At 36.0% G+C, this 25,394-nt stretch overlaps 3 protein-coding genes and 1 pseudogene across 5 annotated transcripts; all 4 read right to left on the bottom strand.

Annotated features, from left to right (window-relative positions):
* Positions 1 to 498: 498 nt before the first annotated feature.
* LOC109021708 (molybdate-anion transporter-like) lies at positions 499 to 17,092 on the bottom strand. Of its 2 annotated transcripts, XM_035687315.1 has the most exons (9): positions 17,076 to 17,092; positions 3,953 to 4,144; positions 2,998 to 3,142; positions 2,749 to 2,917; positions 2,175 to 2,445; positions 1,611 to 1,876; positions 1,291 to 1,506; positions 1,056 to 1,164; positions 499 to 868 (listed from the first exon to the last, which is right to left on the bottom strand). In XM_035687315.1, exons 2-9 carry the CDS (start codon positions 4,101 to 4,103, stop codon positions 810 to 812), a joined length of 1,386 nt encoding a protein of 461 aa, XP_035543208.1. In that variant the 5' UTR covers positions 4,104 to 4,144; positions 17,076 to 17,092; the 3' UTR covers positions 499 to 809. The 2 variants fall into 2 exon arrangements, with proteins under 2 accessions (XP_035543208.1, XP_018859947.1); XM_019004402.2 differs by lacking the exon at positions 17,076 to 17,092 and having other exon boundaries at positions 3,953 to 4,228.
* Positions 5,188 to 6,446, bottom strand: LOC109021710 (2-keto-3-deoxy-L-rhamnonate aldolase-like). The gene has a single exon (XM_019004403.2). It carries the CDS (start codon positions 6,261 to 6,263, stop codon positions 5,454 to 5,456), a length of 810 nt encoding a protein of 269 aa, XP_018859948.2. The 5' UTR covers positions 6,264 to 6,446; the 3' UTR covers positions 5,188 to 5,453.
* LOC109021713 lies at positions 6,866 to 10,546 on the bottom strand (annotated as a pseudogene).
* Positions 12,099 to 24,297, bottom strand: LOC109021712 (serine/threonine-protein kinase BLUS1-like). Of its 2 annotated transcripts, XM_019004406.2 has the most exons (21): positions 23,877 to 24,244; positions 21,697 to 21,951; positions 21,457 to 21,581; positions 21,262 to 21,306; positions 19,740 to 19,821; positions 19,548 to 19,616; positions 19,246 to 19,416; positions 19,094 to 19,159; positions 18,274 to 18,342; positions 18,080 to 18,151; positions 17,619 to 17,968; positions 17,345 to 17,481; positions 17,138 to 17,232; positions 16,998 to 17,036; positions 16,852 to 16,911; positions 16,090 to 16,191; positions 15,906 to 15,957; positions 15,759 to 15,814; positions 13,079 to 13,143; positions 12,931 to 12,982; positions 12,099 to 12,596 (listed from the first exon to the last, which is right to left on the bottom strand). In XM_019004406.2, the coding sequence occupies exons 1-21, from the start codon at positions 24,048 to 24,050 to the stop codon at positions 12,528 to 12,530; spliced, it is 2,205 nt and encodes a 734-aa protein (XP_018859951.2). In that variant the 5' UTR covers positions 24,051 to 24,244; the 3' UTR covers positions 12,099 to 12,527. The 2 variants fall into 2 exon arrangements, with proteins under 2 accessions (XP_018859951.2, XP_035543207.1); XM_035687314.1 differs by lacking the exons at positions 16,852 to 16,911; positions 16,998 to 17,036 and having other exon boundaries at positions 23,877 to 24,297.
* Between the last annotated feature and the right edge of the window lie 1,097 nt (positions 24,298 to 25,394).

The raw sequence follows: 25,394 nt of genomic DNA, 5'->3' as shown, positions 1-25,394 counted from the left end.
ATAGAAATGATCTCCACGTCAAATAAGGCTCGAGTAAATGGAAAGATGTTGTGCATGGACCATTGGTTAGTTATGAATCAATTCGAATCCATATTTTTTACTCCATTTTCATATGATTTTCCTTTCTTTACCTTTTTGTTCCAATTTACAAGGGAACAATTACTTGTATAATGTCCATTTGATGGAAGTTTTTCTAACAATTATACAGACGAATTTGGTAGGTTCTTTCTAAATTCTATAAAATCATCATTACTATCTACAATCCCAATTAAGCAAATTTATAATTGGAAAACATTGTTGCAGTACCCACAGAAAAGCAATCAAAAGTAACTATCATGAACTCCAGGTAATATCTATTTACCCAGGTGAGGTAAGAACATGCGACAATAGTTGCTTTTTTGTGGCATCATTTTTTAACAAAAATCGAGGCACAGAAGGGGGAGAAAAATAATTAAAAATGAATAGAAATTAAGAACAGAAAAAAATGTAGAATGATAATGACCGAGAAATCATCACTATATATACTAGGGCAAATGCCTTGAATCCTGAAACACCCGAGATTATGCAGCACCAATATACACTAACTGCAGAAGTAATGATCTAAGAGTACTGACTATACCATTCTTTTACCTTTTCATTTCTTTATGTCAAAAATCTTTATGCATTCTTATCAAGACTCAATCCACATTCTCCATTTCCTTATTTATTGGATAGCAAACATCAATCGGAATGCACATCCACCAATTCCAAATAAGACAATGTAGCTGGCTTTAATCTTCAAAACTTCCAGAGTTTATTCTTCAAATAAATCAGATATGTAATGGCTCTGCCTCTGTGGACCTCTCCAGTGCCGTCCAGTCTTGTGGTTCTATGAGGAAACACATATCATCATATGATCATATCACAAAACCAAGGGTTTTTAAAGGAAACTCCAAATCATGAGGTTACAGCTTCTAGGTGCAAGACATGTAATACTTAAAACTTCTAATGTTATCATTTTTTAGCACTTTCTAAACTCAGAATGATATATTTCTGATAGAAATTGCAGAACATACTTGGCTTTTGGCTTTCTGCAATCATCATGAGCCGCCACTGCAGTACAGCAGCCACAAAGAGAAAAATTGAGCACATGCCGAACATGACCGTCATGGGAAATGCATCGACCTTTGAAAGGGAAAGAATACAGACGCTATTAAGTAATAAAGAGAATGCCACTTATAGCGCATGGTACACTTATCATCCAAGCTCAAATTGTGCATCCAATCTCATAAAAGAGCAAGTGCCACTCACATTGTACAGCACAACACACACAAAGATGTTCAGAGGAATGCGAAAGAAGTTCATTATGGTGCTTCTTGCCTCCTCAGGAATGTATTGGGACCTCATCTTCATCATTGATGGCCAGAATATCCCCACACAGGCCTCAAATGCACAGAAGCCAGCAACCAGAATACATCCAGAAAACGAGATACTTCCACGTTTCACTTTGGAAGGTGCTGTCAAGAACTGTTCAGACAAATTATTTCCACAGAAACAAGATCTTAGAAAAGGAAAAACATATGGGACTTTTATGTAGAAAGAAGTTAGAGGAATCGGAAGTTACAACATACATTGGTTAAAATGGGAAGCAGAAGGGATGCTGATGAGATTACAAAAACAATCTGCATGTAGCTCTCAACTTTGGGAGATGAACGAGCCAACAGTCGAGATGCAATGGAGCTTCCCAACATTGAAGCCAACATGAATGTTGCAAAAATGAAACCGTGTGGAATCTCCTCTTCATTTGGGCTCAGAGCCGGAGTCCAAAGGAACACAAAGGTGTACATTGAGCCTTCAAACAGGGATTGTATAGCACCCAGTAATGCGATTTTCTCATCTGATCCCATATGGAAGCATAAACATTGAATGAAATTCCAAAGAGAATAGAGTAGTAGAGAAAAGGCACAGAAAAATTAGGATCGACCATAACAAAAGCATCTTCATAATATTTTAATTTCTCATTCAAAATGACTATGATAAACCAAAATTGGTCAATTTTTGCAGATAATAATCCAAAATGGTTCCCAATAGTTAGTCTAGACCCCATGCTAGGTTATGGAAATGTAATGAATTCATTTTTCATAACAAAAGATAAAGGATTAAAATAGGATGAAAATACAAGACTAGGAATTCACCAGAAGCAATGGCCACAGCAGCAGCCTTGAACTGGGCAAGCAAGTCCTTGTTTTCTGAAGGGTCTCCATAGTTTTCACTCCATGATGACATTATAATTGCCATGCCAATCGCCAGAAAGCATGCAGCGGCGTCAAATGGAGAAACAGGGCCAAATCCCAATGTATCCACTAAAAGATTTCCAAACAACCCAGATACAATGGCGACCAGACCATTGCCAAGAAATATTGCCTTAGAAAATGTAATTGAAAGCCATTGTTGCTCAAAACCCCTCTGCAAATAACAGGTAATGTGATGAGCCAAAATAGCAACATAGAAGAGCCCATTTAAACTGTCACATGCTTTTATAAAAATGAGAAAGTAATAGCAGGGGAAATATCGCTTCTAGGATCTCATCAGTGACAGGGTCCACCTCCTAGGACGTGCAGATTATGTAATAAATAAGCCACACAAGTGAATCCACAAAAACAGCTCAAGCATATGTTAATCACGATTTTTGGAGAATGAACCAGTTGCTTTAATACTTCTATCTATTTGATCTGCAGAGCTTAAATCATCATCAGAGCAGTGACGCACCTTATTGTGTTCTGCAACAAGCCAAGATTCAAAAGCTGAAAATAGAAGAGAAGTGGCGATGCCGCCCAATATGCGTCCCAACATTAAAACTTTGTACTCAGGAGAATGTTTAGTGATGCAGCTTAGAATATAAGCTATGCAGTAAGTAACACATGCCCTCTTCCTACCCCTGAATTTGGCATGTGATTGATTACAAACTAGTCGTAGGATCAAAAGTAAAACAAAAATGCATCAAATATGAGATCTTACTGTTTATCAGCTAAAGATCCAACAATTGTCCCAAACAACATAGAGGATCCAAACCCAGCAATGAAGAGTTGCCCAATGTCTCCCTTTCCAAACCCATACTGACTGTAAAGGTAGTAAACATATGGACCCTGCAACCAATCCCCAGCTGTTGCCACCAATTTGATTAGATCCAGGAAAACATGGAAAATATTGAAATTTCCAAAACCAGCAATCTCCGTCAATTCAAGCAATTCAATTATCGTGACAACTTTTGATCATCAACTACTTTCCCAAGAATAAATAGAGTAAGCTTCATTACGGCCAACAGATCTCGGCACCACTCAAAAAGGAAACATGCCAACGAAAGTATTAATAAATGTAAATTAATATAAGGAAGTGCCAGAAGGCAGAAGCAACGACAAATCAATGGCCAAGCGTTTCTCCCGATAAGAAAACAATAGGATGATTCGTACTCATGAAAGAAATAGCAAGTTCTTTAGGATGATTACCGCCCAAAACTTTAATGCCCATTTGAGCTGAAACATTATTCAAGAAAAACAAACAAGAAACAAAAAAGAGAAAAAGAAATAGAGATTATTAGCTATAGTGAATCTCTCGTATTAAAAAAATGAAGATTCTCAACTGAGCCCAAAACAAATGTTTAATTTAGTGTAGCAGGTTTATCATTTCTCGGGCGGACAATTTACTCTCAAATTTCTCTCTCTTTCTTTTCTTTTTCATTCTGTGTCAAGAGAGAAAACACACATTTGCAATGTTAAAAAAAAAAAAAGATCCTAGATCAAGAATTTGCAAACAGAATTGACTCATCCAATAATCATCGCCAAAAACACCAATAATTCGGAACAAACCCGCATGGATAAATAAGAAGAACGACCACATTGCAGTAATCTTTGCATGAATAGAGGACAGTCATATGAGGTACAAGAACAAGTGCCGGTTCAGATCTAAAGCGTACCCATCATGAGAGAGTAAACGAGGATGTAATTGTTTTTGAATGCATTGAACGCAGAGGAAGTGTTCATGCGATCTTTGCCAGTTTTGCTCAGCTCCAACGCTGCCACTACTGCCGTTAGAGCACCGAACACCAAGAAGTAGAAGAGCTCCATTCGCAGTCTCGCAGATCAATTTCAGAGAGAGAGAGAGAGAGTGGCAGAAGGTGAGGAAGAAGAAAAGGGTGGTGTAGTTAAAAAGTTGTCGTCGAAGGTCATTATCAATGTATCATGGTTTCGGGTAGATTTTCATTTTAGTGGAAATAATATGGCAATTTGGCACTCGATTTCATGATTTCCCGGGATTTCATTTTTCCATCGTCAAATAAAAGAACGAGAAAATTGCTATAAAAATAAAGAGATTATATAAAAATAATCATATAAATTGACGTGATTTTATGTGATTTATTAAATTTATTTTATAATAAAAATAACTATACAATCTGACGAATCACATGAAACCACATCAGTTTATAGAATTACTTTTATATAATTAATTTGTAGCTAAAATATTTCTTACTAATTAGCTTTGGTCAACGGCTCATTTAGAATTTGGAATGTTAAAATGAAAATGAGATAATATTTCTTAGTTAAGGTATTTCTTTCATTATTATAGAGTAAATCCAAATTTATAATCTCACCATATAACAAGTAATTTAAATAAACATCTAGTTCCGACTTTAATATCTAATTAGAATGCACCTACATAGAATGAAATAATACTCCAAATTACGTGATTATGCATAGGAAGAGGATGAATGGATCCCCCGCTATTATTAGAAATCCAAGGCCTCTATAATGATTTTAAAGAATCTCAATTATATTATTGACTAGTCTTTTATAATGATTCGTTACAATTAGAGTATCTCATAATTCAATCCATATAGCTTGTTTAATTCACTACTTACAAGCTTCTACTTAATGTATAGCAACCTCCTTGTTGGCAACATGGTCATGAATTATATAGATTTTGAAGGGAACAAGTGTTACCATTTCATTTCGGATCTATATTAGATCCATTTATACTACATAATGTATCAAATGAATAAATAAAGATGACTTATGTTTTCAGCTATGAAATAAATATATAAAATACATAATAATAATGAGAAAATATGCATATTGTTGTTGAAAGGCAACCTGCATATCCTTTTATGTGCACTCAGAAGTAAAGATGTCAGGAGCTTTGCACGGTGAAACATGTCCAACTTGTCATGAATTTGTTTCTCAATATTCTTTCACGAAAAGGTTCACCAAACAAATTAACAGACCAATATATGCATAGGATTTCTTGTTAGGTAGGTCATTATAGGACATGATTCATGATGAAATATTAACTTTATTTGAAGGTAAGATCAATAGTTCATCTCTTCATCTATTCCCCCCTCAAACAAAACAACAAGAACAACCCAAAACCAAACAGGAAATCGAAAAGAAAATGGATGGGTCCTGAGTGATCATGAGAAGTCATTTCAGCTTAAACCTTTTCACATCCTCAACAGCAGCAGACTTAAACAAGCCCACATCAACAGCACCACACACCATGTTGTATCCACGCTTCTTAAGCTCCTCAGGCCCATCCTGTGGCATTGCAAAACCAGCAAGATAAGCTCCTGCACTCCCGCCATCGCTTCCTTTCTCGGCTTTCGTCTCCAGAACCGCCTTCTCCGCCACCCTAATCATCTCCTTCACCTTCCCGTTTCCTGGGTCCCCCAGGTACCCCATGCTCACGCTCAAATCCAACGGCCCAATCATGATACAGTCAACCCCATCAACAGCAGCAATCTCCTTTACCTTTCTCACGGCTTCCTCCGACTCCACCTGGCACATTATCAAGAGCTCGCTCTCACACTTGTCTATGTAATCTTCGTCGATACCGTACTTGGAGGCTCTCACGATCGGGTAGGCTGCTCCTCGAACTCCGGCGGGTGGGTATCGGCAATGGGAGACGGCTTGCTGGGCGGAAAGTTGGCAGTCAATCATGGGAATCATGATGCCCTGAGGCCCTAAGTCGAGGGCTTTCTTGGCCCAGGTGGGAGAGTTATCGGGGATCCTGAGGATGGCAGGGGTACCGGTGGCGGCGAGGGCGCGGAGACAAGGGAGGGCATCAGAAATACCACCGGAGCCGTGCTCCATGTCGACGACGACGAAGTCATAGCCTGCATGGCCAGCGATCTCGGCGAGGGTGGGTGAGAAGCTGAGGAGGAAGAGGCCATAGAAGGGCCCTTCACCGTTGTTGAGACGAGCTTTGAGGGATCTGGTGGTGGCGGAGGCCATGGGAGTTGTATAAAGAGACGTGATTGGAGTGCTCACTGCTCCGTTAGGCCTGCTCTGAGCTTCGATTGCTACTCATCCTTATCGAAGATTTTGTTTGATGATGAGTCGCATCGCAATCTATTCTTAACCAAACGTTCTATTGTAAGTAGGAAATGCGAGGTTAAAAAAATAAAATTATATATTTTTAAATAGTATATATAAGTACGGAGTTTATGTCTATAATTAATTTCTTTAAGAATAAAAGAGGCAATATAATTCTTTAACAATTTATCTAGTTTGGATTTAAAAATGAATTAAAATAATTTTAAATAAAATATTATTATAATATTATTATTATTTTAAAATTTTAGATTATTTATTATATTTTGTATAAAAATTTTAAAAAATTATAATAATAAAATAAAATTAATTAAAATGAGTTTCCAATCCAGCCCACCGGGGTTAAGTCATGGGCTTGCCCTTGAGATCAATTTATCATTTATTGTTGGCTATTCGATTATTGTCTTAAGGTATTCTGCATTTGATTTTTTGGTCATTCCAAGCTGATGAACACTGGCCTGCGTTGGTTTTTATGTAAGAAAACACAGCTATTTATATATATATGCTGAAATCGGAAATGGATAAAAGTTATTAACCAAACGCAAAAATCTTCCAAATGCATCCCAAAACAAGCTCTGAGAAACCACATGGAGTTGGGACTACAAAATTGCTGCCCAAGGCACATAAAATGGAAACAGTAAAAAATAATAGGTAGATCCCGCAGAAATGCCAAAAATCTCTCAGAATCCGAACTAACAAAATCACTGACTTAGAACACTTTTCTTCAGTTAGAGCTTCAAAGCAGCTTTTGCCATGGCCAGAGCACCCTCATAACTTCGATTCCCACCAATAAACCCACTCATATGGACAAAAACACAGCCAGGAATACCCACCTCCCTCGAGAGTTCATCATCCGTTAGTCCTTGCCATTGATAAGGAAGAGGCTTTCTGCTCTCAAACCTATCAGGGGACACGGCTACTGCCTGCACTCTCCAAGTTTTGTTCCTGTCATCCTGGAGATTGTGTTGCAATATATACATTCAGAAGTCTCCTCGGAAAAACATAAAATTTAGGACGGTAAACTGGAATAAAATGAACTTGCTAAACAAGATGTTCAAAAGATAGTGACATTTATTTGATATCCTTACTGATGGTAGGCAGAGATTAATCTGAGAAAAACAACAGAAAAGTGCCCCGCTGGGACTGTTGCACTACTCAAAACTAACATCACTTTCAATAGGGTATGCCTAACACAAATTATAGCAACCTTCATTTTAAAGGTATTTGTAACCAGGAGACTCAGAAAGTAGTGCAAAAAAGGAGGCAGAACACCATTATGCAAACAAATTCCCCAAACTCTCTCTCTCTCTCTCTCTCTCTCTCTCCAAGCACTCAAGGCTTTACATTTTGAAGAAAAAAATTACACTAAAAATTACCATGCTAGAGAAAAACTACTTGCCTCTTTTTAAGGACAGAATCTCTGAACTTGATATGGAAAAAAAGGGAAAATATCATTTATCATCATTTTAACCATCATCTTTTCATCATCCACTAATATGGTATCAAATGATTGGTAGATAACTGAAAAGAAACAGATACTTCTCCAATCATTTGATGCTACATAATAAGATGATGAGAGAATGATGAATAGCATTTCTGAAAAAAATGATAGGAAAAATATCATCCTACCAAACCTACCTGTGAACAAAGCCATCTATCTATCTGCAGGAAACAAAAAAAGCATAAAAATTTCACAAGATAGGTATAACTACCTGGTAGACAACATATTTGATGAGAGGGTCAATCTTCATCTCTTCCTCAAGCTCAAACATGTGAAGCTTCCACTGCAAGGCAAAAAATCACATTAACGTCGTCTGAACATGATGATCGATGCATATGTTATTGTTTGACATAATAGAGTAATTTATATTCTTAGCAGCATGCTTTTATTCAAGAAAAATCACTATAGCACATAAAACCAGATTGGAGATTATGAACATAAGGTATGTAATTGATGTAGTAATGTAGAGACCATTGTTTGCCATAACATGGAAGCTCATATCTTAAGCAACATGCTTTATTTAAGAAAAATTAAAGGCAATCCAATGTAGTAGCTATTAAACTTCTCTACCCATTACCAGATAAAAAAGACACAGAAAACAACGAATTATATAAATTAACATAAAACAGAGAGGAAAAAAACAGTATGTGGCATACGACATATCAAATGGATGAAACATTCTGCAGATTGAATAGAATATGGGTATGAAGCAGCTTTAGACTAACAACATTGTGTAGGCAAGGAGAAAGATAAGCATTGCCAACTTACAGGACAGGATCTAGTCAAAACCATAATTTCTCCAGAAGGATCAATATCCTGTCTTGCTGCAAGACACTCCACTACAATTGACCTCGCTGGCAACCATGATTTTGCATGACACCTAACACTCTGAAAGTAGGAGAAGGCTGTCACATTAAAAGTGTAAACACATTAAAGAAAAAATTCAATAACTATGGCCCATTTTAATCTCTATGCTTTTGCAGGTGTATGGTAAAGTAAATAATTTAACGAATAAAAGAACAAAATTGAAGCTTAACCATTAACATTATAAAAACCTCACATCTAAAAACTCATGGCCAGCCAGAGACATAGCTTGTTGAAAGGCCTCATTCTCCTTCTCAGGTGATTGATCGGGGTCTATCCAATCCAAATTGAATCTTCCAACTCTTGAAGACAAGTTTGAATTATTCAAGTATCTTGGAGGTTTCTCCGTATCAAACTGATTGATCCCATTGTCAATAGCATCGATTGCTTGCAAGAATATATAAAAACTTAATGGACACTTCATTCACCACCAGTTACAAACAAGAAGAATCTACACATCTGAAGCTGTCTGCACGCAATAAATCTGAAATCAGTCACCTTTCTTTTTGAAGATATTCAACATCGCATTAAATGAACTTCTTCATTCAAAATACAGGAAGTAACAAAACTTTGCCGAAAATAATCCTATCCCATAGATGCACGGCCATCCCAATATATATAAATTAGTACCTCCATGAAGCTCTTGTATACAGCCAAAAATAACCGATGCACATCCGGGTGCCCTTCATCAACTTGAAGTTCCTTGGCTATTATTTCCTTTCCAAAATGCTAGATGCCAACAATGTAAAAGAAATGCAAATTGGATTCTAACAAAGAAAATGGCGAAAAGAAATGAAACCAAATCAGGTCAAATAAAACTAACACAAACCGTGTAGATACTTCCAAACTTCCATCTCCCACATATAAACTACCAATGTGCACTTGAACAGAGGATTACCTTGTAGACAAGACCAGCACTACTGAGCTTGGTAAGAAATCCGTGACCAAAAACTTCATCAAACCCTTTCTGGTGATGATCATACCGATTTTGAATTGGATCATACACACCCCCAACATCAAGAACGGCATCAAGACCCTCCAGCACCTACAACCCTCAAATCGATTGAATTAAATTCACATAGAGAAATGAAAAACATCTCCATTCAGGTCCCACTAAAACCAAACCTCCTTCAGATATTATCCTCAAAATCAAAACTTCTAATTCTGCGTTAACCGATTGAACTCAATTATTCCTTGGAAACCTTGGAACTAAAATTCCTCAGTAACAAGATAGAGCATTTTGATTCTGAGCTAAACAATGGTGCACTTATACTTACTGAGTACCCCTTGAGATAACGAAAAATGCGAAAATCACAAGAACAGCAGATTCAAACAACAGGCTCCTACAAAAATATTCCAGCTTCTCTTTCTATATCCTTTTATTTTTCAACCGTTTTCTCTCTAACCAAGAAAATCCGGACTTGGGCTACTTAGGAGAACCCATTAAACTAATAAAAGTTCATTAGAATCATAAGAACAACCAATTAAAAAAACAGCCGTATTCTTTCCATTTACTTGTCTATTTCCGTTGTTATCTCTAGGCAACCGGAAACCATTTCGGGGAATGAACCTGGATGTTGGGTGCGGACGATTTCGGCGTTGCAGAACTTATCGGTGAGGCGAATCATGAAGCAACCGAGGGCCTCGTCGCAATGGAAGCTCCCGTTGTGAGTGCCGACGCGCTTCAGGGGAGCGTTGGTGGCCATGAGATGACGAGTAAGGTGCCTGTGGATGGTAAAAAGCCTATGGCTAAACCCTCTGGTCAGTGCGAGCATGACTTGGAGTCTTGGACCGTTGATGGCGTCTTCTACAGTTCCAGTTTCCCCCTCAACGTCTTCTCTAATAAATAAAAAATCGAAATTTTCCTTGTTGTTTTGATTTAAATATACATCAATTTTTATTGTTGTAAAGAAAATTACTATTCAACCTATATTCTCTCGTAACAACAATTGCTAATTTTTTTTTTTTTAAATAGTATTTTTTTTCCCGTCTTAAATTTTATCATATTCACTTCACAAGTTTTACTATTTATTATCACACACCACATATTATATTTATTTTTATTTTTATTTCTTTTAATTTTATTCATGCTAAATTAATTAAATTATTCTACTTATCATTCTTAAATCACATATCTGCTAAGAAAAAAATAAAAAATTATATTTAATGTATGATATAAAGATAATGAGTAAAATATTTTTTTTCATTTTAATGATATATTTTAAATTCTTTTATAAGTGAACTATTTAAATAAAAAAAAATTAGTTTAATTATAATATATCAATTGATGGAGTTGAAGAGGACAAAATCAACTATAAAAGCTATCATTTATTATATCAAAATATTTTCAAACAATAAACTCATTTCTACTTATTTTTGTTGGACAGAAGCCACTGAGATTTTGTATCGAGAGTGTTAAAAGTATTTTGTCTTTTTCTGTTTTTTGATAGCATTATTTTGTATTTTAATGTGCCGAGTCAGACCTACGCGTAGTAGAATGTTTATGTTGTGTCTATACAGTAGCAAAGGTCGGGCAACCAAGCAAAGAGATCGGAGGAGAAGATGGAAACAGACAAATGCCTGCGGAGCCATTCTAATGTGCCGAGTCAGACCAATTTATGCCCATTCGCCACCCTCCATGCCCGCATACCGATCAACCGTCTCCCCCATACCATCAATTCATGCACATTTATGATGAGCGAGTAATTCTACTTATAATTATAAACATCACGTAATTATTTTAAAAAATAATAAAATATATTATTAAAAAATTAATTTTTTTTCATATAAATTCTATATTTTATTTATTCTTTTTCAAAACGATTACGTGACGGTTACACAATTTAAAATTGTAAATATATTTTCTCTTTATGAACAGGGCGTAAGCTATACACGATGACGGATCAGGCAGGGTCTTCCCCTCCTCCTCCAAACTTGTTTATCCGTCACTTTTTGTCTCACTCTTTGAGACTACATCAATGCTCTCTTTTATCAAAATTTATCTATCCATCCATCCTTATCTAACAATGCATCGGATTGAAGATTAGAATCCATCGACTGTGCCTCAAAATAGTCATACTTAGTTTGCATCTTCTTGCGAGATTCACATGCAATAGATGTTTCAAAACAATCCAACCACGTTCGCCTTCAAATAGAATAATTACGGGACCGAACTAATTATTTAGTACCATTTTTCTCTTACCTTAAGCAATGTAATTTATTTGGCCGTAACACACGTGTGTGTGTGTGTATAACAAAGTCAAAATTCCCAGGAGACCAAATAAAAAAAAAGAGTTAAGAAAATAGTAAATATATATTTATCGCCAAATTTACAAGCTCACAAGTCCTATTTTACACAATAAAAAAATCTATTATTATAATTGAGCATTATAACCACAAAAACTGTCAATTATAAATTAACACCCATAACTATAAGGGCACAAATGAACAAGAAAAAGAATCAGCTGCCAATTTCGCAAGCTACAATTAACATGGCATTGCGGGAGGAGCTCATTTATCTTTGTATGAGAGCAACTGACTGAACGAATTGAGCTGTTGCTCATCATCTTTGGTGGCCGAGATCTCTAAAGAAACTTATTAAGCACATTGGCGAAAGTGACCCAGACACATGCATTGCCACACTTCGGCTCATATCTATCGCTGTCGACAGCCAAAACAGTCCCGATTTGGCACAGATAAAGAATTTGTAGGAAAACACTTTCTGCATATGATGTGCATCTCAGATCTCTTGCCAGGATGTACATGATTATTTAATTTACACCGACCACAATATCTGAGTTTCAGGCACCCCCTTCCCTCTTGTCCCCATTTTCTTCCAGACCGGACGCAGCATTTAGCTGCCATTGCAACTGTTGAGCAATAAAATCATCAACGTAAGCTTAAAATTACTTTGATAATTTATTCCTACATCCACAACAACAATCTCACCCTCTTTGTATTTATCAATGGGTAAAATAACAAAAATAAGAGGAGGCAAATGGAGCAAGGCTGAGAGGAACATATCTACTGTTTATGTTAATCTAATGGTAATCCTATGTCAACAGCCAAATCACTTCAACTAAAACCAACCAGTTTTCAGAGTTGTCATGTTTAAACAACTCCTTATTAGGCCCAGCCCTAAGACACGGAGACAGGTAACTCGAAACAAAAACGACTAAATATAAACACCCTTGAGCTACTCACTTGGGTATATTTCAACTTTTCAGCTGTCAGCTCATCATTCAAATTGATCATCCTGCCGGGGGGAGGAGAGAGAGAATAAGAGAAACAACCATGCACAAAAGGAAAACAAAGAAAGAAAAACACATCAGAAGTTCTCATGATGACCAACCTAGCTTGAAGCTCTGAGATCTTGATAAGTAGTAAACGCTCCCTCTCAGAAGCCGCTAGTTCAATCTATCAAACAGATACAGAGAAAAAGGACAAGAACACCCAGGAAACCATTAATCACGACAGGCAAGTCAAACTGTTTTCAGGTGACAAGCAAAGAAAAAAAGTAGTTATTCATAAAACACAGGATTTTTCTCTAGAATTGATAAGTTAGGAAACAAGGTTCCATAAAAGTGCTCTCATGGGCCTTGTCTCCACCTCTGCCTTCACATTGATAAATTTTGGCACCTAATACCATGCATACCACGTCATCAAATCTATTATCTTAAAGTGATTGAACGGGCTAAATAAATTTTTTTTTTTATATGTAAACGATTGTATTAATAGAATAGGCATTAGCCCAAAGTACACAAGATGGTATACAAGAGGAAAACACCTATCTAGGATGAAGAAGAGGAAACAAGAAATTCAATCAGGTCTAAACCATTAAAATCTATAGCTATGGCCCATATGAATAACATTCTAACAAAAAAAGATTGAAGATCCTCAAAAGATCTCTCCTTGTCTATGAACGTCCTGTCATAAGCACCATAGAATACAAATAGGAACCATCTTCCACACAGCTTTGATTTCTGGAATACCTTAGGATTTGTCCAACAAGCCAAGAGCGCCTCCACTGTGGCGGGCATAACCCAAGCTAACTCTAACCTGCTGAACACCTCAACCCATAGCGCCCTAGCAACATCACAATGCAGTAAAAGATGATCTACAATTTCACCACTCTTCTTGCACATGCAACACCAATCTATTATGATTACCCCACGTCTTCTCAGATTATCCATCGTCAAGATCTTTCACAGTAAAGCTGTCCATGCAAAGAAAGTTGCTTTGGGAGGCGCCTTATTCTACCAAATCCTCTTCCATGGAAACTGAGTGTTCAGCACCTGCGTGAGAGACTTATAAAATGATTGAACTGAGAATGTGCCTTTACCAGCCGGTACCCACCACAACTTGTAATTTCCTTGGATGCTCGGTTTCACGGAGTACAAAAGTCGGAAGAACTACTCAAAGCTACCAGCTTCCCAGTCTTGAGCCGCCCTACTAAAGACGATGTTCCACTGTACTTGAGCTCTAGCTATCACCATAAAATCAGTCACTAAAACTTCTTTCTCAAATGCAATCCTAAATACTGAGGGGAATAAATCTTTTAGTGTATTATTTCCACACCGTATGTCGCTCCAGAATTTTATTCTAAAACCATCTCCCAACACAAATCTAGTGTGACGAAAAAACACCTCTCATATTTATAATATGCTTCCAAGTCCCCATTCCGTGAGGGCCATTTACCTCTCTACTACACCCCCCACCCACCTTCCATATTTATAATCAATTATCAACTTCCATAGAGCTTCCGGTTCCGTGTTATATCGCCACAATCATTTCCCAAGTAATGCCCTAATGAAAATATTTAGGTTTCTAATACCCAGCCCTCCCACGGGAAGTAGGGAACATACCTTATTCCATTTGACAAGATAAAATTTAAAGTCATCCCCCATGCCACTCCAAAGAAATTTCCTATATAGTTTCTCAATCCGGGTCACCACACTTACTGGAATTGGTAATAGAGTTAAAAAATACGTTGGTAGATTGGAGAGAGTACTTTTTATTAAAGTGATCCTACCCCCTTTCGACAAGTATAGTCTCCAACCAGCCAATCTACGTTCGATCTTCTCAATCACTGTATCTCATACAGTTGCAGTCCTTGAGGCAGTCCCCAACGGTAAACCCAGGTAACTCATAGGTAGGGCAGCCACCTTACATCCTAGAGTGTTAGCCAGTTGTCTGATATTATGAACATTACCAACTAACACCAATTCTGATTTTTCAAGGTTCACTTTCAACCCCGATGCTGCTTCAAAGCAAAGTAAGAGTGCCAGCAATTGGTTTTGTTCTGCCTCACATAACAAATTATTTCTTAAAGCTTTTGTCCAATTATTCCCATAAGAAATAATTATTTCTTATTACTTCTTACGGGCTAAATAATTGGAAAAAACAAAATCCAGATCTGATTACATGCTCTACATTTGATGGAATCAGGTCTGCCAACACACGATGAAAGGATAGAAAGTGCCAGATTTGATCCACTTACTTGCTTTCATCTCAATTTCAACCTTGGCCAACGGATCCTCATGCAATAATTTTGGTTAGTTTGATTTTCATGCTAAATTGCCTGGAGAGAACTCATGGAAGCTCTTCATAAGGAAAACTCCCATTGCTCTCATTAACATTAATTGATTACATAAATATATTTACAATAATCAACATCTCTTATCTGAACATATTTAAAAAACCAATTATCAGGGATCTTCAATTTGGTGAAGTTAGTCTCAGAACCTACACGTTTATTTTTCCTGTGTCCAAAACTAAAAAGTGAACCCTACACATTTTTTACAAGTAAAAAGAATTTCCTTAAAAATCGTAGAAGGTGCAATTGAAGTACAACGTGTGAAATCTAATCAAATATCCTGTATCGATAACTTTTAAGTCTACAAACTTCCAAAGCTAATAAAAGCTAAGAGCTTATTACGGTCATGATAACCACATTCTCTGCAAATTCCAATGATCCTTCTATAAAATGAAAACGATTTCAGGAAAGTCTCCGACTAGACAGGAAAACTCACAATTACATTATTCTCTGAACCGCGAGGCAGTGGGGGCAATTTTCCATTTTGAGAAGCTGAAAAAAAAAATAGGAGTTCCTCACAAACTTGTTTGATACCTCGTTTTCCAATATAAGCACATTCAACTGTATGAAGTATCATACTCACCATCCGCTACCTCAGGTGGTTGCAAACTATTCAACAAGTTCATAATAAGCTCCTGGTATACAAGTAAAATTTTTAATAAAAGCATTTGTTGATAAGAGATTTTAAGTTCATCAAGGAAAAGAAATTTTTCATTGTCAAAATCAAACCAAAAATCGTAAACTCATTCTAAGATTGCTTTTTTCACCTGTTGAATTGCAGTCTGCTGAAATAGATTCTGAAGGTGCGGCATGAGAAGTGATGCAGGTAAATTGCTGTTGCTAAAGTCCTTTGGCGACTGATTAACAGGCTGAAAACACAGAATATAACAATGTAATAATTTAAAGAGGAAATAAACACCATCAAACTGACATAATATGTGGTTTAATCTTCCAAATGTTTGCTGCTTGGAAGCTAGAATTAATTTGGCAACATAATTTGCTATACAAAAAATGATTTTTTTTACCTATAAAAAGATGTGATGTGGCCCTGTGTGTGTGTAAATATATGGAAATAATAATTCAGTAACTAAACCATGCGAGAAATCTGAAAAACTGCTTAGAACAAAAAAAATCTGAAAACCATTAATGAAATGGAGAAAAGTTCAAAAAATTCCAAAATATTCGTCACTTTATCAGAAGTTAAAATGAATTTGATGAAATTTCTTTTTTTTTAAGACAAAAAAAAAAATATATATATATATATATATATATAGACGAGGGTAGTTTAAGACAATTTTTTAGCACATACTTCACTTTTGGCAAGTGGATTGTTTTGGGACTCTCCAAAGGAAAATAAGTCATAAATTAGGACAGAGAAACACGGCCATCAAACATTGTCTTCTTTTGAGAATCTACCATATTCATAAAGGTTTTAAGAGGCTGTACCAACAAGATCATGGTGGTGATAAACAAAATAACTGTTTAATAAAAACTTGAACTATGTTGGAGCAATAGGTCAATATACAAACCATCTGTTTGGATTCAAAAATCCATTCACCAACACTAGCCGACTTTCTAAGTGGAGATCCCTAAAACCAACAAACAGAACACCAAGTAAGTAGAAAAGCAAATTAGTTAGTTGAACAAAATTTTTAAATCAAAATTGGCCACCTACCTGAGAGGACCGACGTGGAACTGTACTTAATGGAATATCCTAGCACACACATTCAAGTTAGCAACACTCGTGAGAGAGAGAGAGAGAGAGAGGGGGGGGTAAAGGGGAGAGACACAAAATGTCATCATTATAAACATTACCTTTACAAGATCTAAATTCTCTGATGTTACTGAAAATCGTCCTTTAATTTGCACCAGATTAGCCTTTGACTTGTCATCTAAAGATTCTCTAAACCCTATCAAGAGAAAAACAATTAGTGCCATTTAATCTTTAAGCCTGTATTATATCAATATTAATAGCAATAGCAACATTGATGATCTTTAGTGCACATTGAATAACTGAATTACCTCCAGTAGGCTTTATTGGAGCTGATAAACTGTTTGCCGAAGCTCGGTTTGGAAGCATCAAAGGACCACTAAAGTTTGGTGCCCGCCGTACTTCACGGTAAGCTTTTTCAGTACATTGTTGAATTCCATTCTCATTCCTAGTAATTAATTGACCATGAGCCCCTTATCCACAGAAAAAGAAAAGAAAACATCCAAAATGACTAAAGCATACAGCAAATAAAGAAACAGAGGTTAATTTGTCTTCATGGAATACATCGCACTGGACCTTACAAACCTTTCAGAGCTTTGTCCCCTCTCTGATAATGAATGACCAAGCACAGCACCAGGCATGAGTGGGCCACTCTGAGTATGACGAATTTTCAACATTTGAGCTTTAGTCTTGGCCTGTAACATTTCCTTTTCTGTCATAGATGATGATGCCTCAGGGCTTGAAACATCTTCCTTCCAACCAATTTTCTCTTGGCATCCAGATTCCAGTAAATCACTTTCCCGATTCTTTCCCTTTCTATTCAAGCAGTCAACCTGTGGTAATTCTTCACCACTAGTTTGTTCCCCACACTCAGGTTGTACTAATTTGTTGTTTAAATTCAATTTCGCCAAACTGGATTGGCAATCAGGTGAATACTGCCAGGGACAGACGAGAAACCAAAAGTTCACTAGGATCCAAACTTTCAAAAGAACTTGCCCAATTCAAAATCAGAATGACATGCACTATATGATTTTAAAAACTAATACCTTCTCACCAACCAAAGACTTTACGCCTTCATCTTCTTCGCTCATCTCTGGCATATCATCGTCATCTTGCACCTAATAAAAAAATTACTTAAGGTAGCTGGCAAATATATCTAACAAACAACGACCACCGGGAAGATACCATATCAATATTCAATATCATGATAATTGATAAATACTAAAACCCTGTTTCTTACCAGTGATGCTTGCGCTTTTAAATCCTCAATATCAAAGTTCCAAGCACTAACTCCTCGTTGGTACTCACTCTGGTGGGTTAAACAAGAAATAACAACTAAAGATAAGAGGACACATGCATAAATTAGAGAGTTCAGATATCTCCGCCAGCTGAATGTAAGATCTTAGAAACTTGTCTATATTGAAAAGTAACATTTTCCCAACTTATTTATATTAATTCTAGTTAGAGGGAATAACTCATGACATAATAGAGATTAAGTCTCTAGTATATGAATGACAAACTTCACCAAGAAAGAAAAAGAAAAAAAATACCTATATTGTTGATTATATCATTATTAGCAGCTGGCAGAAATTGTAACAAAACAGATCTAAGCAGGATGAAAGAGCAAATTCACAATAAGAGAACGAGGTTCTAACATACATCAACCACAGGAAATCTCTCCTTTGAAAACCCTACCCTCTAATGCAGGCGTTATTCTTTGTTAAATTATTGTTACTCCTTTTAAAAAAAAAAAAAAAAATCTATCACTTACCAGGAACAATGTTTTCTGTGGACTAGGGGTCTCAGAAATCAAGGAAAGAAAGGGTGCTTTCTTCATATGTAACGGCTTCTCATTGATTGGGAATTTAGGATGGAAGGGATGGTCTGGGAAACTCCAGATTAAGGAACAAGATTGTAATTTCAGATTAACAATAATAAGGCAGCATGAATATTCTTCAAAATGGGAGGCACTTGTCACTGATAATTACTGGATCATGTTCATTGATGTTTCACAAATGGACATATTATGAAACAAAACTAACTAAAAGTATTCTTATGACCTGTGATATTGCCTCTTGTTCAGCTGAAGGCATTTTCTTTAGAGCTAGTTGTGCTGCATCTTTAAGCTGCCAAATTTGAAGACATCCATCAGATAAGCGTACCAGAGCATGTCAAAGCATGAAAGCTGCATCACAGCAGTATAGTGGCTAACCTGGAGTGCTTTTACACGATTCCAGAGGGGTGGCAGGTCAGCAAATAATTTCTTCACAGAAAGTTCTGGAGGCTTCACATTCTTGAAGAAGGAGTGTTTCAATAATTTATCTGCCGTCGGTCTCTTTGTCTGATCTTTCACGAGACACATTGCAACCATTTCTTTAAACGACTGATCACAACTGGAAATCCTCCAATTAGAATATCATTCTATAATAGGAAGAGATTTAAAAATAGCAACTACCTAAGTGCAAAGCACATATTTGTGTATTTTTCTACTTTAGCCAGAAAGAACATCAGTACCTTAGAGAACCGTTTATCACGATCATAATCAAGTCCAGGAGGGGCATTCTGTATGGTCATCAGGAGAACCTATCAGAACAAGAATAGGTCAGATATATTTGAGGTGTTTTACGAAAGCACTTCCAAGGAAGCCTTCTCAAGCTCATGCCCGATCTGTGTATAATGTCTTATTGAACTGTTAAAATGCATTACCTTCATTGGAGGATATTTTGAAAATGGTGCATGACCATGAGCCAACTCAAGTGCCGTTATCCCAAATGACCAAATATCAGCCCTGTACAAGAGTGATAAAACAAACAACCAAGTGTTAAAAGACATTTTCTAATTTCACTTTATGCAAAGAAGACACTTGGACAACTATCATAAGAAGGTGATCTGCTTCTGTTTAGGGGTGCAAATCGGTCGGTCCGGTCCGGTCCGGTCTGGTGATGGACCGAACATTTTCGGTCCATCATTTTTCCGGACTGCACCGGACTGGACCGGTAGCTATTGGTCCGATCGGTCCATTCGGTCCGGCCTCTTTTTTTTTTTTTTCTTTCTTTTTTTAAATTGATTAATAAAAAAAATTATTTAAAATACTAAATTAAATTAAGTAACTAATTAATGTGGATTATGTAGCAAACTCAATAAAAAAATATTTTATATGGTCAATGATAATAAATTAGATGAGAATTACATTATTAATTTATATAATTACTATATAATTAACTAATTGATATTATATATTAGTTAATTCATAGAATATTAACAAGTGTTAATAACATATTTAAAATTTTATATTGTTAATAGTGATAGGTTAGATGAAGATATAACATATTGTTAATTTATAGAATATTAACAAGAATTAATAACATATTAAAATTTTATATTGTTAATTGTACAATTATTATATAAATAATATATATAAAATATTATTTTTATTTTTATTTTTTCATTCGGTCCAGAAAAACCCTAGACTGTGGACCGGACCGAAACTTTTCGGTCCTCTGAAACGTGGACAGAGGCCGACCGGTCTCACTCTCGGTCCGATCGGTCCAGACAGACTGTTTATCACCCCTACTTCTGTTCAATAAAAGGAGGTGCAAAAGAAGAAATGTAGTTTAAAGAACTATCTATTACGGGGGTTACACACAATGGCAGCCTGCCTCATGTCCCATGCCAAGCACAAATCCTATTCTTGGCCAAGTGCAAATGACCCAGAAAAGGGCATGCCCAAACTACCATAGCAGCTTTTAAACATATAAGTAGGTAGTGTCAAATATATTAAATAATGACAATCATTTTTTTAATCGGTAAACAAGATTTTATTGATCATAAGAATAGGCATGATCATATATTACATAATGACAATCATTAAGTGCTATAATAAAAAACAGTTTGCTCCCTCCTTTTAAGATTCAATTGTCAAGACGTACCATGTCACCTATTTTTCAACTACCTTAAAAGCCAGAATTGGATCAGCATACTATTTTTCAAGTGCTGGTAATTGGAGGGCATAGGGTACATGTCAGTTTTGGTAGTTTGGGATACAAAGTGTAAAACTACTAGTAATTGGAGGGTTATATTTCCTCATGCTATAAGTTCAAGTGCTCAAATCGAGTTCAATTTGGGGCTGTAATCAACAGTAGTGACACCATAAATGTACAAACTCCAACCCCAACCCCTCAAAGTCCCTCAATGTTTCTACGAAGTTACAAGATGGAATGAAACTCACTTGGAGTTATATCCACTTCCTGGCTGCAATACCTCTGGTGCCATCCTAGAAAGAAAAGATAAGTCGAAATATAAAACAAATGGATAGTGAAAATTAGCATAAGATACAATCATAAACCAAGAAATATTAAAAATATCAATTACCTATCAATAAGATGTTAAAAAAACGAGTGAGCCTATTGACACAATGTCTTACCAGCATGGAGTCCCTACAAAAGTATTTCGCGAACGCCGTCTATCACCGGTATCAAACATGCAAGCTGAAACACCAAAGTCAGCAAGCTTTACCACCCCATTGTCATCAAGTAATATGTTTCCAGCCTGTAAACACAAATATCAAAATAAACTCCCTTGAAACCTCCCAGCATAGCTTTAAAACAAAAGAACAAAAACAAACCATATGATGAGATAATGTTGAAGTTCCAGATTCACGGACCTTCACATCCCTATGAATATGTCCTTGTCGATGTAGGTACTCCAAAGCCTTCAAAGTTTCCTTCAGTATAGAACCAATGGCAGCTTCTTCAAACCCATCTGGATAAGCTATCTTCATGAGGTGCAAACAAGAACCTTCTGCCATGAATGGCATGACCACCCAAAGGTTCTGTTCAACAACAAATGAACAATATGCCCTAACAACATTTTGATGATCTATCAAACTCATCGTTTGAGCCTCCCTACGTATATCATCCTGCAAAACAATAAAATCGATAGCAAGTAAAACACCATTTAGAAGAACAAGTAATTAACCGAAAAAGGAACCAAATAGACAAACAATTTAAAGTTACACAAAAAGGCAACCAAATAAAATTATAAACGTCATAGAGAACAATAAGACAGGGAACCTGAGTTTGAAAATGCATTTATATTTGTACTGCTGGAGATTATTAGAAAAGAATAAATGGAATGTTTGCAATTGTTTTAAGAGTTCTTACGCAGCCCCTGAACAACCAAAAGCTTCTCCCCCTACCCTGACATTTACAGGTTGTTTCATGTAACATTTTTTTCTTTAAAAAAATGACCACCCACTTCAACAAATTCTAGGTCCAAGAATTTTTCACACGACCTACGACCTGACACAAAAATAACAGTAAGGGTTGAGGAATTTAATCCATTAATTAAATCGATCGGGTTATATTGACTCATATATGATCTAACTCAATTTGACATGACCCAAACCCATTATATGACATCAAGAACTAACAATTTTTGTCATTATCCACGGCTCGACATGAAATTAGCAGATTAGGTTTGGGATTTGGCCCCTTTAATTAAATGGGTAGGGTTAGGGTTGACTCATGCAAGCTGAATCCGACTTGACACAAGCCAAACTTGACACGGCAACATGAATTGCCAGCCCAGGAAATTCACTCTAGACAAGTCGTTGCATCAAGGTGAAACCTCATAAAAGCCCTTACTTTCCCTAGCATGTAGCCACCAAATATCTCATCAAAACACATTTTGAAACACAACCAGGCACTGTCAAGAATTTGCTACAGGCACAATTTTCAATTTTCTGACATATTCATCCAACCTATCTAGACCTTTATTAATTTTCCCCTGGACAGCCAAACACAACACAGGCGCCCATATGAAAATGGACCCATAAAATCACCTTTGTTAATGGAGATAAGAGATGTCTTTTGGTCCCAAGACCATTGGAAAACTCTCAGCAATTTCCAGAAATAGAACCAAACCTTGGGACCCATACTCAAACTACAAGGCAAACCAGTAACCCAAATCCTACAATACAATCTTCCCAAAATTCATTCCACCACTAAACTAACGTAGACAGATCTCTAAGCAATGTTCACGGATCCAATTTCTTTCTATAAAAGTATCCAATCTCAACATCCAAAAAAATCACATCAGGCATGCATTGATGAAGTTCTTAAGAGCACACATAAGTGGAAAATTAAAAGTAGATATTACTTTTGAGGGCTCAGTGGGTGAGCATGACACAAAAGCAACAAGCCAAGTATCCTACTGCTATAATTTCGAGAACAATTTTAAATGCACTTTCGTCCTTGATAACATCATAAACACAAAAAAGATGTGCTATTTTTCTACCCAAAACCAAAAAGAAAAATAGCTTTGAAAATATTAGCAATCCGTAGGTTTTCCTGCCAAACCGAATAATCTTTTCTATTTTATAGTGTAATCTTCCTTGTACACTCCGTGCACACATCATGGAAAGGAGAAAAAAAAAAACGAATAACTCGACTCGAGGGCCAAAAGAACAGCTTCTAGGCTGAAAACAAGATTATTAGCTTACTCAATACCCCCGCCTAGTTAAACCAACCCAGGGTCTGAGGCATAAATACTCTAAAAAAATTGCTCTCGATGAATTCTAAGCAGACGAACAGTAAATTCAAAAGAGCCATTTCAATAAAGAGTAATAATATTTCCTCAAACCTCAATTGCTCGCTATTTTCATCTCAAAAAAATACACGTCACCTCCAAGCTTCAACTTCACAAACAAAACCAAATCGCAGTAACTAAGCAAGATCTCATATCAAACCCAATTCACTGAAAACTAATGAAACCAAACGGTAAAGAAATATTCCAAAAGGGAAAAGCCGAGCAAACTATGAGAAAGTGAACGAAGAAGTTAACCAGATTGCTATTGCAGCGATCGAGATCCAAGCACTTGACAGCCACGACTTCATTGAGAGGAAGATAGATTGCTCTGTAGACCGTGGCGGTCGCACCGTACCCTACCTCTTCCAGAAGCTTGTAGTCACCGGGATTCGTCGAGTATGTCCTCTGATTACCTCCCGTCTTCCCCATGCCCCTAAAATACAGCTCGTGAACCCGCCTAAACAGATCGAAAGCCGCTCTCCACAGCTATCTGGATTCAGTAATTCGGTATTCACGGAGTGTGTTGGAATATCGAGTCGTTGACCGCCATGAAAAGGTATATACTATAAAGATGGAGAGAGATTGGACTACTGCTTCAGATGGGAGAGAGTGAGGCAGCAAGCGCGAGAGAGGTGCGGTTGCTGACGTGTCGGAGTCTTGCTGGGTGTTTTGGATGTTGACACGTGAGTACCTCGTCATAATGGACGACTGGGATCTCGTTTTCCGAGCACACTTGAAGAATTGCCACGACTATTTTAGGTAAATGGATCAACCATGTTACGTAGGAAAAATTCTTTAAATTATTTACTATTTACTATCACACACATTATATCTTATAAAAAATATTTTTACACCTTATAAAAAAATTATAAATATATAATATAAAAGTAAATAATAACTTATAGATAGAATTAGTAGATAGAGAGTGGGATATTTGGAAATATTTTTGGTTGACAAATGATATTTGGAGCGTGTGATGCGCAAGTGTTGCGAAATTTTTTTTTTTAAAAATGAATATATATGAGAGTTACATAAAAAAAAAAATTGATTTTTAATAGTGAATCCTACTTTTTAAAAAAAAATTACGCGACGCTTGCATACTGTACGACAGTATATAACATTACTTTTTTTTGTCTCATCTCATTCTATTTGATCTTATCTCATCTTATTTTATTCTCAAATATCATTCAAATATAAATACCAAACTAATCATTACAACTTTCTCAAATTTTAAAACAAAAAATAAAAACTAATTCAAACTTTTTCAAATTTTAAAATAAAAATAATATTAAAAAATAATATTTTAACAATATTTTTTTTAATTTTTAACTTTCATCTTATCTCATTTGTGTAACCAAATGAGGCATAACTCAACTCATCTAATCATTACAAATTTTTCAAACTCCCATCTAAAATACAATAAACAATTCAACTTTTTCAAATCTCAAAATAAAAATAATATTAAAAACTTTTATTCTAATAATATTTTATTTAACTTTCAACTTCTATCTCATCTCTACTTACTATCCAAGCCTCTCTTAATGTATAACTATTTCACTATTATTTACAAATTATCTTATTACTATTTTCAAAACTTTCATTTCATCTTATTTTCCAAACCTATTTGCACTTTGCAAATGATCTAAGGAAGTACTACATATATCTTAGAAAAAAATATATTTGATTCATAAAAAGAATTATAAATAAAATAATATATTTTTATTTTAAATATTTTGATTCACAGTTATTAATACGAAGATCAGTATTTAACTT

This window comes from Juglans regia, chromosome 2 (assembly GCF_001411555.2).
Source record: "Juglans regia cultivar Chandler chromosome 2, Walnut 2.0, whole genome shotgun sequence".
Classification (NCBI taxonomy): Eukaryota; Viridiplantae; Streptophyta; class Magnoliopsida; order Fagales; family Juglandaceae; genus Juglans; species Juglans regia.
The sequence above is the reverse complement of the archived record's forward strand: the minus strand, read 5'-3'. Positions and strand labels throughout refer to the sequence as shown.